This window comes from Euwallacea similis, chromosome 2 (genome assembly GCF_039881205.1).
Source record: "Euwallacea similis isolate ESF13 chromosome 2, ESF131.1, whole genome shotgun sequence".
NCBI classification, from domain to species: Eukaryota; Metazoa; Arthropoda; class Insecta; order Coleoptera; family Curculionidae; genus Euwallacea; species Euwallacea similis.
Genome location: NC_089610.1, coordinates 8630570 through 8646596, shown reverse-complemented (window position 1 = coordinate 8646596; position 16027 = coordinate 8630570). Strand labels below are relative to the sequence as shown.

Below are 16027 nucleotides of genomic sequence, written 5' to 3'. Positions count from 1 at the left end.
TAGGTGGCACCGTTATCGCATCGCCCGTTATTTACTTCGTTAGAGTAATTTTGATTAAGAGGATTTAGGCACGGAGAGTAGGGCGGTTTGGGACTGAAAAGTCAGCAAAATGTCTCGAATCCCGCACATTTCCGACGAACTAATTAAAGCAAGAAACGAGAAACCTTTAATTGCTGTAATACCCTGTTTTTGAGTCTTTAAGCCATCTAGTAAAACTAGCTAAGTGCTAGAACAATACTTTAGCAGTATGTCAGGTCGAGTTTTTGTCCCTTAAAACGATCTCTTCAGTGCTTCCTAAACCTCCTCTCAAAACCTGCTCTGAATCAAACCTACATTAACCTAATCCAGTTTCTGTTTAGGGTCATAGAAACCCAACAACACTAATTTCCCACAGCTTACGCCCTCCGCTTATAATTGCTTCGTATATTATGATAACGACGATATCATTTCTTGAAGCAAAGTTTACTAATGTCAGAGACACAACACATTTGCGGAACTTTCCAGAAATTATATTATTATTATGCTGATGATCTATTAGTTATTAGTCAGAGGAATGTAATTGGCAATTTATTCGATGATACTGCGGAAAATCGAGATCGTTTGTTTGTCGGAAAAACAAAGGTAAATTAATTTATTTCTGCATATATTTGAGCCCTCTTTATATTAATATTTCGAAATTATTATCGGCAATAATTAATTTTTCATTTTAAATCGAAAAAGTGTCCTGAAAATGTAATTTATTACTCCGCATTGTTAACTAGCACTTTGCCTTATCTATTAAGGATTATGAATTCAATTTGAGAAGCCCTACGTAATTTATCATCACCCGGTGGTTTAACTAGGCTTTAATAGTAAAGATGGCTTTCTTGTCGGTTTCTGAATACAGATTAGATTTCCAAATTGTTTTAGAAACATGAAATAATGATGTGTTAATGATGCAGCCTTGCATCTGCAGTTCGAGAAGAATAACACGAGTTCAACAAACTTCCTACTTCTTCAGGTCTCGTTTTTCTATTGTCATTCTATGTTAAAAACATGCTACTAAATTTCCTAATTACCTATTAAATTACAGTTGCAACGGCCCTTGGCGGTTCTTCGCCTAAATTAAACCTTCCATTAGCTGCACACCTACACTGCAAAGACGATACAGACACAAACGGCTAAACCTCCATCAGAATTGGTTAAGAATTTTTTGATTTATGTTATTGTTGACTCATCTTTTAGGGTTATGCTGTTTCTCCCTTTTGAGGCAAAACTCTTTTCCTCTTTTAACATCACATTTAATATTCGAAAAAATCCCTTAAAAAAAAGGGTACATTCAAAGGGCCTTTCCTGCAATAATAAACAGGAGAATTTTTCACAAAAACTCGAGCTATTTTAATTTTTAACTGTGCCGGAATAAAGCATCCTAAAGTATTTGTAGTATGTTTTGCATTTATAAAACTTAGCCCTCATAATAACTGTCATATAAAATAAATTCTGGGAATAAAATGTGGATTTTTGTATTGTTCGAGGAGGCTTTTAACGTAAGAGATTTTCTTTTCACAAAGATGGAAGATGAGTGACATTATTGAGTTAAAAAGGGAATATCTCAAAGTAGATGAAATCGATATTTATGAGCTGAGATTAGGGCAGGAATTTTGTTGGTTCTGTGAGTGGAATAGCAGAAATAAAAACCTCCAAATTCATAGTGATTTGAGGACCTTTTCAATCAAAAAATAAAAATAAATTGAACGAGATATGGCAAGCATAACAATACATGTAATCCTTTTTAAATAAATGGCTTTCAGTGACCAAAAATACACACGGCATCCCATTTTAAAAATCATTCTTTTGAATGGCAGCATCAAAGACAGAGCAAATTGCACATTTCTCGGAAAGCTCCGCTACAAAGGCCGTCTAAGGGTTCTGTAAGTTCGAAACCGTCAGAGTTAGGTACAGGGACGACCATGGTATAAATAATCCTCTTTAAATTTGAATGGAGTATGGCAGAAATATGGAAAGTGCAAAGTGTAAACCTTTGGAAAATTTCCAATACCCGGGTATCCTTTGGGCACTGCATCTCCAAAACCACCAAAATTAGGTATAGAAGTAGCAATATTAGAAATAATCCTCTTTAAATTTTACTTGTGGATGTCGATAAATATACAGGGCGTCCTATTTAAAAAATCATACCTCTCTCGTGCTGTGAATATTATAGGCAAATTTTCTCCTTTCCCGTCAGAGCTTTGCATCCCTAAAACTACAAAAGATAGGTATAGCAACAGATGTACTAGAAATAACATCTTTTAAATTCACCTAAAGTAATAAAATAATTAATGCCCAATAGCGCTCCCCACCTTCAAACTATCACATATTTGAATTGAAAACTTTTAGGAATTCAACGGCTTTTGAATGATACTGAAATAAAAGGCCGAAAATATTTAACTGAAATGGTTTCATTTTGTTGTCATTCAGGCCCAGTGGTAGAAAAATTCAATTATTCAGTGTCGCACAAATATTACTGAAATGTTTGGTATTGGGAGAACTCGAAAATTGAAACTGTACCGTTTTCAATGGCCGGTTGGAAACATGAAAAAGCTCGGTTTTTACGTTAACAATGATGATGGAATTATTTATGTAACTAAAAAATATGCGGGTTTCAAACAGAAAAGGAAATTTTATAGAATTTAGTGCACGTCCACATTATTTCGAGGGTGTCCGGAGTAATGCAAATATTCTGATTATCTGTGCAAATAGGCCATATCGAAACATCTCTACTAGATAACTCCTCCATATTGTGTAGTCTTAAATAAAAATCCGGATTTAAAGCTGTCGCTTCTGCATATTCGACAATTCCATTCAAAACTCCACTCCGGCGGCTTATTTTTAACCATAGTAATTGCCTTGCGGGTTGCAAAGTATCATATGTACTCTGCCTGGTCTGAAAAAGAGGAGCTAAATATGTCAAGTGTGCACAGCAATGTATTCCAGGCATGATACTCATCAGCATATTAAAATGCCTCTTGCGAAAACAATTTTCGAGTAGCTTGTCAGTTGGAAAACAAGGATTAAAAGTGCATTTTTACGTATTCAGCTGCATTTATTCGTCCCTTCATGAAAACCGAAAAACCCTTTTCAGGGAACTTGGCAGCGATGCATCTTTGTTGGAAATTTTTACTTACAAGGAAAGTTTGAAACAACGTCGGTCATTAAGTTTGCTAATTGACTTTTTAATTAAACTTTAGACCAAACTCCTTAATGCCAACGCTCACTTTCCTCCAGATAAAAAATTAAGTTACGATTTAGATGAAAACTTGTTTGCAGTTTAAATTGCTTTCGGTTAAATATTGAGTTGCCACGGTTGAAAGTTCGGGAATATTGTTCCACTTTAGCTCCATGAATTATGTAAATTTTAAGCCTTCACTATTCTTCTTTTTCGTGCTTTCGCAGGACCATGATAACAATCATAATCTTGTCAACTGGATCTAAATTACGCTAGACATTTTGGTCTAACAATGATCACACTTACGGTCGATACAGACGATAAGGGAATGAATACACACAGGGTGCTCGATTCGATATATCACATTTTTAGATGGCAGAAAGCAGGAATTTTGACTATAAGAAAGAAGGTAAGTGCATTTTGAGCAAATTGTCTCTACAGAGACCTCTTTGCGGCTATGTGACTCAAAAATTGTAAAAGTTAGGTATCGGGGCAATAATATTAGAAAAACTCGCATTTAAATTTGGCTTATTAATATCGGAGAGTGCAGAGATTGCTCATTTAAAGTCCAATTCTTGTGGGCATTATATTAGTATATAATTGATCTAAGGACGCGCCCTAAACCATTTTTTCCAAAAACAACATTCCAATATCAGCAAACCATCACCCAAATCCAGTAATAAAATATGGATGGCGCATTAAGACGAGTTTGCTGATGTCCACTTAAATCTATTTAAAAATCGAGCATTTTATTGGTCTCCGAGCCGGATTAGTCCGAAGGGAAGCGACGATACTCGATCGCTACTATCTCTTAATTAGACGTAAACAAATTCGCCTAAATTTCTAGACCTAAACATAAATCTCATTTATTTAGAGAATTTTTAGCAGAAAATAAATAAATCACTCTTCATTTATTATGAATGTAAACCGCGCAAATGGCTCAAATAATAATGGAATCGCTCAATTTAAAGGCAAACCGCGTTACACGATCTCAGTATAAACGGCTATTTTTATGCTGCAGATAGCATTCGCATAGTCCACATCGAAACACAAATATTTATATCGATATTTCGGGCGCTTGTTAACACTTTTTTATTGACTCGAATCCCGCGATTTAAATTAAACCTAACAGCCGTTAATTTTTATTTAGAATTGACAGACATTTTTATGAAATCCTCATTTGAGGAAATATTTCATGTCACGTTTCTTCATTATAGCGATATAATACAATTTTGGGAAACTTAGACAAAAGTCAACTCAAAACTAACTTGCGAGGACCGCAATTTCAATAAGTTTGTCGCAGTTGGTAACTGAGAAACAACTGGAATTGGCGGATAATAAACTAGGAGCTTTGCGGTTTAAACCTGCAATAACTTGAATGCTCCAAATATACTAACTCGTTTTAATTGCAATTAAGTTTTATGGTAAGATGGTTGACCAATGGTAATTTTTGTAAATGCTGAATGTCAATTTTAAAACGTAGTTACATGAATCTCAAATTTCTTTCAGGAAATTTAACAGAAATGTAAATTTCTATAGTCAAAACAAGTTCTTAGATCTAGAGTTTTCTTACTAATGTCGTTAGAAATGAGTGCAACTGGCCGAGCTGCAATTTGCATGGACGATCAGCATGAGAGCCAGAAACTAATTAGGGTAAACTTCAATTTCAATAAGTTTGTCGATTTTGCGATTATAGCGGAACAGCTGAAACCGGCGCTCCGGCCGCAAGTTTTAATATTTCCAAGTAAATACCGCGTTGTTTGGTTTTAATCGCATCCAATTTAATTAATACAGCCGATTTAATGCCCCATCTCACCTTTCTGTTAGCCATGGAACAAAGGAGTTCTTTCTGTTTAGATTTTACTGGTAAAACTCCGGCTTCAATGAGGCGTTAGTAACTTTTGAAAGTTTGAGGTTGATTGGAAAGTACCCCTGTCGTGTGCATCGACTCGCTGATTTATCTTGATTTCAGTTAGTTTGAAGATAAATGCGAGTTTTCAATTCGCGTGAGCAAATTGTTTGCACCCCTATCGCTCGAATCTTCCAACGCGAGTTGCTATTGGCTGCAGCGCTTACGACTACTTGCGAATTTACCCGACAATCGACATAAGGCAAACTTCACTACGCTTTATGCATTTGTCATTTAATAGGTTCAATTAGGTTTGAGAAACTTACGGGAGCTGGTTCAATAGAAGAGTTCGGCAAGTCCAAATGAAAGTCCTAAACCAGAATTAGAAATGTGTAGAAAGAAGAGTAGAGAAGGGAAGCGAGATTTTGATATTTTCTGTATCTTTAAAAGTATCAGAATTAACTAAAGGGACGCAATACTAGAAATAATTTTCTTTAAATTATACAGAGTGATCTATTAAAAAAAATAGAAAAAAATAAGGTGAATATTCAATTCTGCATAGGGACTGCCGTTCTCAAACTGTTTGCTCCCGTATCACTGGAGTAAACCAGTGCAAGCTGCTGTTGGTCGCAGCACTCTGTGGACGTGCCCAACATTTGTGATAAGACTTAATTTGTCTTATCAAGGCTCCAATTAGATCACAATCAAAGCCGCACTCATATAAGATAACTTAATAGAACTCCGCCTGTGTCGCGTTTTAACGAGCGAGAAACTTTTCTTGAATCCTCCCCAACTTTTTAGTAAATAAATCCCCGTTATTTTTCACAATGTAATTCCCAAAACGGCCATTATTTTCCCTCTACTTTAGAGCAGATGTATCTATTTTAGAGTCCTCTTAAACTAGGAATATACACAAATAGAAAGAGGCATTTGAAGCACCCCAGAAGAGGAAAACAAATTCCCTTATTCACTTGGAAAAATAGGATCGAGCAAGGGCACAAAGGGACGCACATTGCTAGTAGTGGACTCTAGGGGGACGACGACCTTTTATCAATGAAAGTGGAAAGTGGTTGTTTATTCGCATTACAACTAGAAACCTGCCATTTTTGACTTACGAGGGGTTGATGTGTATCCCCACAGCTCCCCCTCTCGACTTTTATTCATTAAACACGACGGACACTATCACGCTTCAAACATTCAAATTCATCCACACTTTTATAATAATCAAAGACTAGCTTTATAGGCAAACTACAACAATATCTTGACCAGAAACTGACCTCATTCCTGCTAAAGCTAAAGCTCTTCCAAAGTAGCGCGAGCGTGAAATCACGGAATTATTATTAATTTTACTCGACTTGCTCTAGTAAGAGCCCAATGGGCCGTATTCCATATTCCAATTTAATTTGCAATTAAAATCCGGGGAATATCGTCTCAACAAGTTGCCCTCGACACAAGTGATATTAAACGTTATGAATTCGGTATTTATGGAAGGTTTTCCCTTTAATCGCGTTAAAAGCCAGCAAAACAATATTGACCTTTAAGTAGATATAATTTTAGATTGCGTTCGCTTATAGCGGTGTATTTCGAGATGATTATCTCATCGATTTCAGGAATTTTGGCCTTCAAATTCATTGAGTTCAATTTTTTTACAATGTTCTGATATTGAAATTTTTATGGCTTTTTCCTTCCATTTCCTGCGAATTTACGACCAGCTAAAATTAATTCAATCTCACTTTTGGTTAATATGACCAACCCTTAAATATTTCCCGGCTTCGAGTAAGTTCTCAATAAAATTCGATTTCACAAAGGTCGGCCATTTTTACAGTGGTGAATTGCGCTATTCGCGGCGAATGACGCCCGGCCTATAACGTCCTGAATTGCGGCTCGAGGGTCGCTTTTCGATTATCTGCGGAATTTCACTCGCTGCAGGATGTCTGCTTTTATTAAATTTATTCTTTTTTATGTTCGGGAATCGAATAAGTGCCCCCCGGGACGTCTTATTTTAAAAGATTCTTAAACTCAAGGTTCGAGGGCGGTATTCGTTCCAACTACTCGTAGGAGTGAATCAGCAATGCTAATCAGGGCAATTAGCTAACGTCCGCAAGAGTAGAGTTTCGGCAAGGTCGGTTAGGATTGGTCGGTTCTTTACGGAGATGCATGAACAATTCTCGGAAACTGGGACTCAGTAAACTCGTATCGTGATTCTTCTGGGTGCCTAATATGCGCCTTCATTAGGCCAAATTTTAATTAAAATTTTGGAGCTTCTTCTACATATATGAGGCGTTTATGTTACTCCTAAGCCGTTCTTGAGTGAACTTTACACCATGTATACATCGATCCAAACTGGAAACAAAAAGCAGGATCCTGGCAGAACAATGGACTGGCGAGTTGTCAAAAATGGCGACGGATGTGCGGTCCACCGACTGGGCTTGGCCCCGGAAGTCCTTCTTCCGTATAAAAACTAACAAAAACTTTTGATTTAGTGGGTGCGATGATGCATTAGCCGGTTAAGGAGTTTTCTTTGGGGCCCTTTTTGTCCAGCTGCAGCTGCGGAACTTTATTAAAAGTTTTATGCCGGTAAATGTAGTGCATGAAGAACCGCGGAAATTGATTTTGATGTGGTAAAAGTAGTATAAGTCGGAGAAACCCTATGAGAAATAGTCACTTTTAAAAGGCTTGTAAATATGCAGATAAGTTTTATAGGAACATTTTTATCCCGCCTGACACTTGACCCCATTCTCGGCGGTTGTTCGAGCTTGAAATATCTTTGCAGTATTTGGACGTGTACCAGAATATTTTTATATATCATTCTTCCTATATGGAGGAGGTCAAGAAACTCTAATATGATTCTTTGCGAACAAACTTATAGAGAATAGTAAGTCATGATGATCCTCGATTTTGTAACACGAACACCCTGTATATTATTGAATATTATGAACTGTTTAATCAACCTCAACACTTTCCGATAGCTACGTTTATTTGTTTTCCAGTAACTTGGACCCTCATAAAGCCACATCCTCAATATTTCTCAAAAGTATTATCGCCATATTTCAGACGCTAAAACTCCAATTTTTTTATTAGAACACCTTATAATTACGAAATATCTCGAATCTCGTACTCATTGGAGTTACTTCGAATATAGAAATTCCCATACCAGTCTCTCTTCGTTTTCGATTAATAACTATTGATATGAATAGGAGCCTGTTTTCAAAACTTTTCAAAAGAGCTTTTTACGTGATTTCCTATTGGACACCTGCACTTGTAAATAGCACAAATGCTATTGGTTACTATGAACTTAAGAATCTCAAGGTACAGCTCCTCAATATATTTTCCTATAGTTATCTTTAATGGTTTTCGAGTAATTTGACCCTTTGTGAGATCATCTTAATTGACAACTATTTTTGCGACGTTTGGAAAGTTAAAATTTCACTGCTTCATATAAAATGTTTTGTGTATTATGATACTTTTTAATTTGCTTTGAATTTTTATTCTCATAAATTATGACAGTCCAGCAAATGCTGACTAGAAACCTAAAATAAAACAAGTCACAGTCTAGAAAACACTTCGACTTTTCAGCGAGCGTTGTCATTGGTCAGCACTTCTCCAAACGAAGACTCCCGAGCGGAGTTCGTTAATTGAGACCTTACAAATTCGTCTAGATGTTATTATTTCTTGCCGTAAGTTTAGATTTATCCCAATATGGGGATGGCCAACCCCCTGGGCGCTCCAATATAATTTTATTTATCACCCTGCGTGAGTTGCGCAGTCCCCGAGGCGTATCTTTCCGACCGCAAACGTTTCACTTAGGACATAATATCCGGCGACAAACAGACAACTTTTTTTATAATTGGTTTTCGGGGTCGAATTTCCGGAGTTTGCGAGACCCTCGAGAGTCCTCTCCGCACGTTTTTATTATTTATTTTTACGGTTTTAATTTTCCCCTCATTGCTCGCGAGAGTTTCGTTAACTCACCATCAATTACCGCTCCTACTAACCTTATTTATAATAATGAGCAGCTTATTGCTGATATAGAAAGGTAACGTTATTCCTTATAGAGCGTAAGCTCGAACAAACAACTGCCAGGAGCGAAGCTCCGCGTAATGTGGTAAGAGAAACTTTAGAACTTTGTCGTGATTAAGCTTCTGATCTATTACTAAGTTATCAGTGGTTGGCTGTTTATGTTGTTTATAATATTAAATCGGGTTTAACTGCAAAGTTTCTTTGAGATATGAAGCGGGTTTCTAACGTAGTGGTAAATAAATAAACTTAAGTCCTTTCAACAAGTGAAAATGTTAAGCTTGGAAAGTTCAGATTAGCGTAATGGGGTGAATTTGGCTGCACCCAAAGGTAACGGGATAATCGGACATTTCCGTGAATAATCGGAACTAGGGTGACCAACGGGCAAGCGTAACTTGGATAGTCGAACGGAGTGGACGTGCACTAACTGCTCTTAATTAATTGTTTTCTGTATTAGTAGTTTGTTAATGTGGATTTTTTTTTTGGTATCGCCTAGTACTATTTTTTTTAGCGATTGGGCTATGAAAATCTGGTCAGTAATTGTTAGGGAAAAAATCTACTCAATATTTAGTGCATTGTTCGTAACAAAATTCATAGGCATAGGTCGTCTATTTACCTGTCTAATGTCTATCGTTCAACTTTATGAATTCTTTTTCTTAGACCGTAAAATAAAGCTCCTCTTCGCCACTGTTTTTTTATCAGTTAAGTTAAGTCTATATGTTATTATTTATACTCAATATCTAATTCAATATACATACTGTACAAACTGAAATTTCTAATGGTAAAAATTTTCGGTATGTCTCTGTAGTTTTCAGTCTCACAAATTGATTTAGAGTCTTAAAAATGCATTTTTGAGAACTTTCATTTTAGGCTATTTAAGTATGAAATATAGCGAAAATAGGTATAAAGTGGCTAAGGTTTAAACTGTCACGATTTAACACCCCCCAATCCATCCTTTCCTTCTCGAGATAATAGAATTGTGAACAAAATATTTTTACGCGCATTAAATATTCATAGCTTATTTTGTAAGAGTTTTCTTGTTCGTAATCTTATTATGTTCCAAATTATGTACTTAAACGGGGAGGCACTTTATGATACTTTAATGTTTCGAATAATAAAGTAGGAGATTGAGAGTTTTAAACTTTTAAATACTCTCTATTCAGACTTTTATACGAACATGAGCGAAGTTGTTGGACCAGTTTGTGTTGTCTCTACTGACTACGTATACCTTCGGGACGCTCCGCCGGTACTCGGCAACGTCGCTCACGATGTTAGTAGTTCTAGTGAGGCGGACGTTAGCAAACTCCCCAAAAATAATTTTTACTCAAATTAAAACTTCTAATTCCCCTTGGTTCGTCTGTGCCGGAAATTACGAAAAAGCGAAGGGAACAAAATGACGTAGACAGTATAAACTGGATCATCTCTGGCCAATGGGTGGGCGTGTTTGCCCGCGGGCAACTTATCCGCCAAACACGTAACGCCCTCTTTAATCGGAGCCACTTTCCGGAGAAATCGAAATTTGTGCAGGAAATTATGCGGTAAATTGCTGCAAACGAACTGTCATTGGGTGCGGGCTGCATCTTTGGCATTGGCAAAAACCCCCGAAGGGGGAAATTTGTCAATTTGCGGGCTCGGCTTTGCGTTTCCGCCATTTTAGGGAGAGATGATCATTTTCCAAACCAAGAATATCCAAGCTCAAGAAAGTGTATTGAGTGAAACTGTTAGGCCATAGAATAATTAATGGTAAAATTAGCATAATTGGGTATTTCAGGAGATAACCGAAGGCTGTAACTTCTCATATAGAATACCCTGTATATTATGCGTTTTTCTAAATTTTCAACTTGTTTAGGTTGATTTACTCATAAAAGTCCCTATACCCTATCGCTTTTGATTTTCTTGTATTATTCATGTAACATGAATTTCTCGATTTATTTCCATTGAACACACTATATATTATTAAAAAATAATTAATTTCCCCATCACAAACAATACTTCCCGAATATGTAATGCATCTGAGCTATCTTTATTGGATTTTATTTAACTTGAGTCCTTCATGAGGCAATAATTTAAAAACTATGTTAGAGACAGAAAAACTCCATTTTTAGTACATCATAAACAAATTCTGAACTAAGAGAACTTCAAACTGAAAAGTTACAGCGTTACGCCACGAATTTACAATTTTAATGGACAAGTTTTACCCGATTATCTCGTAACAATGATTCGGATATAACTTTGTTATCCCGCTGCGAAGCCGATTCGAGTTTAGGCCAAATTGAAAAGTTGATTGTGACCGGAGGTGGAGCAATCAGATAATAAGGAGAAATACAGTCTGGATTAGAGATTTTAATTGAACGAGAAGTCCCTGGAGAGGAAATTAAAGCTCGGCTTTCGGCTGGAAAATGGCACGAGTTAAACGGCTTTCTTGAAACACACACAAGAGCCAATTTTATATCGTGTAAGGTCAAAGCAGTCGCAGACATTTATTTTTTCCGACCCTTGTCCGAAGTAGCAAATGGACAACATTTCATACTCCATTTCGACCTCCGGAATTCCGCTTTATATAAATTCACCCTGAAAGAAAGTTTTATTCTAGCAACATTATAGTAACAGATTTCCTTTATATCCTTTTTATTTTGAAAAAGTTATGAACAGTTGTATTTGTTTTTGAGTAGAGATAAGGACGAACTCGCATGATTCTTTCCTTCCGAGCAAGCTCGGAAGTACACGAAGACAATATTTTTCCTTCTGACCAATAACGACGTGCACGTAATTGGGCACACGTAAATTCGTACAGTTTTTACATTATTTATTTCGGTTAAATGGCCTTCTCTTTTTGACTATAATTTTCGTGAAAATGAGCCATCAAAAGCACCTCGACAAAATATTGATTACAGTCCTTAATGAAAGAAGTTTTATGTCTCTAATATTTCATAGACAATAAAGAACGTACGACCCGATAAAATTCTGTTTACAACTGTTTCCGTCGACCTTAAAGGTAATATCTTGATTAACATGCCCGTGATTAATAGGACTCATAAATTATGGACATTAAATTTATAAGGCCGAGTATATGTATATACAGTAAGTCCAGTCATCGGGGAATTGAGAAAATTATCCAGGTTGAAAATCTTGACAAATCTTGTGTCAGCTAAAAATACCTAGAACGTATTATTATACAATCGACTATATTTGTCTTTATGGCTCACTAAATTAATAACAACCAGATTGATATTATGAAATTTTGGATGTTTGGTTTCCCTTGGCTTCGACATATAAATTTCAAAATATGTGACACGAAATTTATTTTTGGAAGGACGCTGCCTCCATCGTGCGTGCCGGTTACCGGCTAGATCATCCTGTATTACAATAATTTGTATAAATAGAACTTTAGGCTCTTACTAGGTCATGGTACATAAGAGCCAACGCATCGGGTCTAGTATTTAAGTATTAAATTATCTAAGAAAATTCTTAAAGAAAAATCTAACCATACGCAGGTATGGAGAACGCGTATAAAACCATCTTATAGCAGTTGGTCTGTGACCCTTCTGTGATGGACCACGCGCAATGGGACTCTCCAAACTGCACCTTATTTTTTCTGTAACTGAAATAACTAAAACTAATTTAAACTGACAAAACCCTTTACAAATATGTATCGGACTTTATTCAGCTTTACCATTATCAATACATTCTTACAGACCATTAACAGTGCAAGTTCTCTTTGACCCAACTTGGAAGTTCCCGATAGTAAAGCACCTACATTACAGTCCATATTGAATAAAGCTTCAAAAGAACCGATAACGTAAATAGGGCCACTAGACGTGGGTGTTCCCTAGAATTTCTTTAAGCTTTATCGGTAATGATTGATTAAAAGGAAAAACCGAAATTAGAATGTTGTTAAACTAATTAAGTAACATCGAAGGTCCTCGATTGCAATGAAAGCCAAAAGTTCGGAGCATAAAGCAACACTTTATGAGAAACCGAGCTATAAACTACCCAGTTTAAGCAAACTGAATTATAACACATCAGCAAGTTCATTACTGAGGTTTAATTACTACTTCAAACTAAAATTGTACTTGTTTTAAGGCTGAGAAGGAAAATTACAGCAACTAGTAGTTTACAGGAAAATTAAACACTTTTAGGGTCAATACATCAAAATACTGGCAACTTCATATGCAACATAATTTCAATGGAAATCAATAAACTCACCAACAAAGCGTCGTTATAACATCGTTTGAACAAAAACTATCCCCTTTATCTCAAGGGGGCTAGAGATACCGCTGCATCTAACGAGCAGAGGAGAAACAAGTATCTTTCACTATATGGCGCTAATATTACCTTAAGTCACACCTTAGTAGCAGTCGTGGTTAATTTATTCCCAAGGGGTCTAACATAGCTGAGTTCCAAGATGAGATAAAATAAAACCATTTCTCCATAGATGGGTAGATGAAACTTCCGTGTACGTACTGCAAATGCAGTCACTAGATGTCGTTAGCCAGAATTCATAGACGTGATAAAGTTTTTCCCTAGATGGCTCTCTACATTTATCTTATACACGTGCAGCTTTTCTTAGTTTCATGTTTTCTTCTACCTTTTTCGAACTTCTTGGAAAAATTACTTTTCCTTCCTCTCTCTGCTCGTTTCTGTGAAGTTTTTTTCTATATAATATAATATTATAAAATGTGTTCCGCGGCTGAAATAGTTGTGACGCCCACGCCAAACAAATGGAGTTGGCAGAACTATTAATCACCGCCGGTTATATTTGTTCGCCTCCGAAATCGATTAAAACGTTTATAGATAACGTCTGTAGTTTCTAAAGTTTCCAAGTTTTCACTGTGAGATATTGAAGTTGTTACTTTTGATGATGTTTGTCGAAGAATCTGCATGAGGAGTCGATTGCCCACAAAGTTCTACAGATTACCTCAAGCACGTAAAAAGTATTTTAAATAGTATTAGCACGTAAAAATACTATTTAAAATACTTAGCATTTTTACGTTTGCCTTTTCACTCTCGAATCCAACAGGTACCATCTCAATATTTATATAAATAAAGCTGCCAAAACTAGTGGCTAAATATATCTCTGACTTATATTCCTATTTGAATGGGGGGAAAATCACTTTGCTTTATGGATTCGCATAAATAGTAGATGAAAAACAATCTCAAAGGTTCTATTTTTAGGATTCCTGCTGTACTGTTTCTGCATGTGCTAATGAAAATGTTTATATCAACACAAAATAATTCTGATTAAAACTCTCCTCCCTACAGCAAAAATGCACTAACTTCATCAATACTTAGAAATAATCTTATTCGCACATCATACCATGCTTAGTTACTCTCAGAAGCATCACTATTGGTTTAAACAGAATCGGAGGGCGTGACTTCGCCCCTCATCCCAACCAAAATTGGTACAGTTAGTCTGGCCACACCCAGCAGTTTTGTAAATATCTCCTCCGTTCAATTTCTTCGAAGGTGCGCCACTAATATTCATAAATGTTAAAACCTCATAATAAGTAGTTTTAAATGGAAAAACCAAGGTCGTCGTGTGTGATGAATTTAAAAAATATATCATAAAGGTTTAGAAAAAGTAGGGGTGTACTGATAAAAGAGGTGAGGAATACAGAAATCAAATAAATGATTTCTAAAAAGTGCTGGGTCTAAGAACAGTGTAGTACTTTAGTGACTTATTGTACATATTGATCGGTCTAGGGATTCTCTCTAATATAAGATACACTAATTTAATTTAGAAAAAGGGACGTACACACACAATTTTCAAGTAGAACCAGCAACAAAAAAATCAAACAGAAGGTACATTCATCTGCTCAACTGCTAGACATAGGGCTATGACGCGCTAATAATTTTGCATAGATTGAGTCCAAAAAGTTCATTATCATCTGAAAAACCTTTTTTATGATATTTGCACAGTTCTTACTTCAGGGGAAGCTACGGGGTGTGGCATGCGATATCACGTGATAAGCCCCACCCAGAAAAAGCATTGTTATTGGTCGGATTGGGGCGTTAGTGACGCGCTAAGATTTTGTTTGATCTAATGAGCCAATGAGGCACGGGAGAGGTGTGGTCCGAAAGCATCGTTTATATCAATAGCTCTCATTGCCAATTTTCAGTCCAGAATATTTTTAATGATGATGAGTTAGTGAATGTGTTTCGAGTTTCTAGATAATACATATTTTTTAGCAGAAAACCTGTTCCTACATAAAAGAAACATATTGCCAACTTTAATCAGGAAGTCAAACGTTAAATGACATCACTTTCGTTATAATCATTATGGTAATACCCAATTAACCTACTTATCAAGCTTAAGCATATTATATGAACTCCAAGTGGGAAACATGGCTCACCTGTTAATCCGGCGACGAGCAGGAGCAAAACTGCGGCGTTTGTCCAGAAACAATGTCCCTTTTCTCCCATTCTGGAAAGTTAATAATGCACTGCAAATCCACTTAACAAGTTCGGCTGGCAAAGGGAAACTTTTCGAGACATTAAACACAGACGTACAGGAAAACTGTTCGACTTTTTGAGGCAATTCGCATTGCCGGAAATTCGCCTAAAGTTAAGGTTTTTCTTTGACGTGTGTCAGTTCTTTAGATCCGAGAAAACCGTTCTTGCAGTAGTTTTATTTGCAAAGTTTCCGGCGACCTGTGCAACTCCAGCGACGGAGATCTATTTTAAAACTATTCGAACTAGCGTCGTTTTAAATTTAGAAAGTTGTCGGTATTTTCAAACTTCAACACGCCTTTTACGAACCGATAAATTGCTACTTTCTTTCTGCTCCTCCTGCACCAAGACATCCATCCGAACAGTGAAGAAACTCACGCGAAACTCGAATCGTTCGCGAGTTTTCGACGACACACGAAACTCGACCCCTTCCCGGGAAAGTTTCAGCGGGACTGAAACGTCCTGAAATGCCTGAAAATCGCTACTGAAAACAGTGTCAGAAGCTG

General features: G+C 36.5%; 1 protein-coding gene across 6 annotated transcripts in view; it reads right to left on the bottom strand.

Moving 5' to 3' along the window:
• The window catches only part of nrm (neuromusculin), a 175293-nt gene extending 159305 nt beyond the window's left edge, over positions 1 to 15988 (bottom strand). For 4 of the 6 annotated variants that reach the window (XR_010752728.1, XR_010752724.1, XR_010752729.1 and 1 more), the window contains exon 1: positions 15425 to 15987. Coding sequence is in view for 2 of the 6 variants with exons in the window: in XM_066401800.1 (XP_066257897.1) it covers positions 15425 to 15494 (70 nt within the window). In the remaining 4 variants the exon portion in view is untranslated. Of the gene's footprint in view, positions 1 to 15424 lie in introns of all 6 variants that reach the window. The other 2 variants (XR_010752727.1, XM_066401809.1) reach the window with 1 other exon arrangement.
• Between the last annotated feature and the right edge of the window lie 39 nt (positions 15989 to 16027).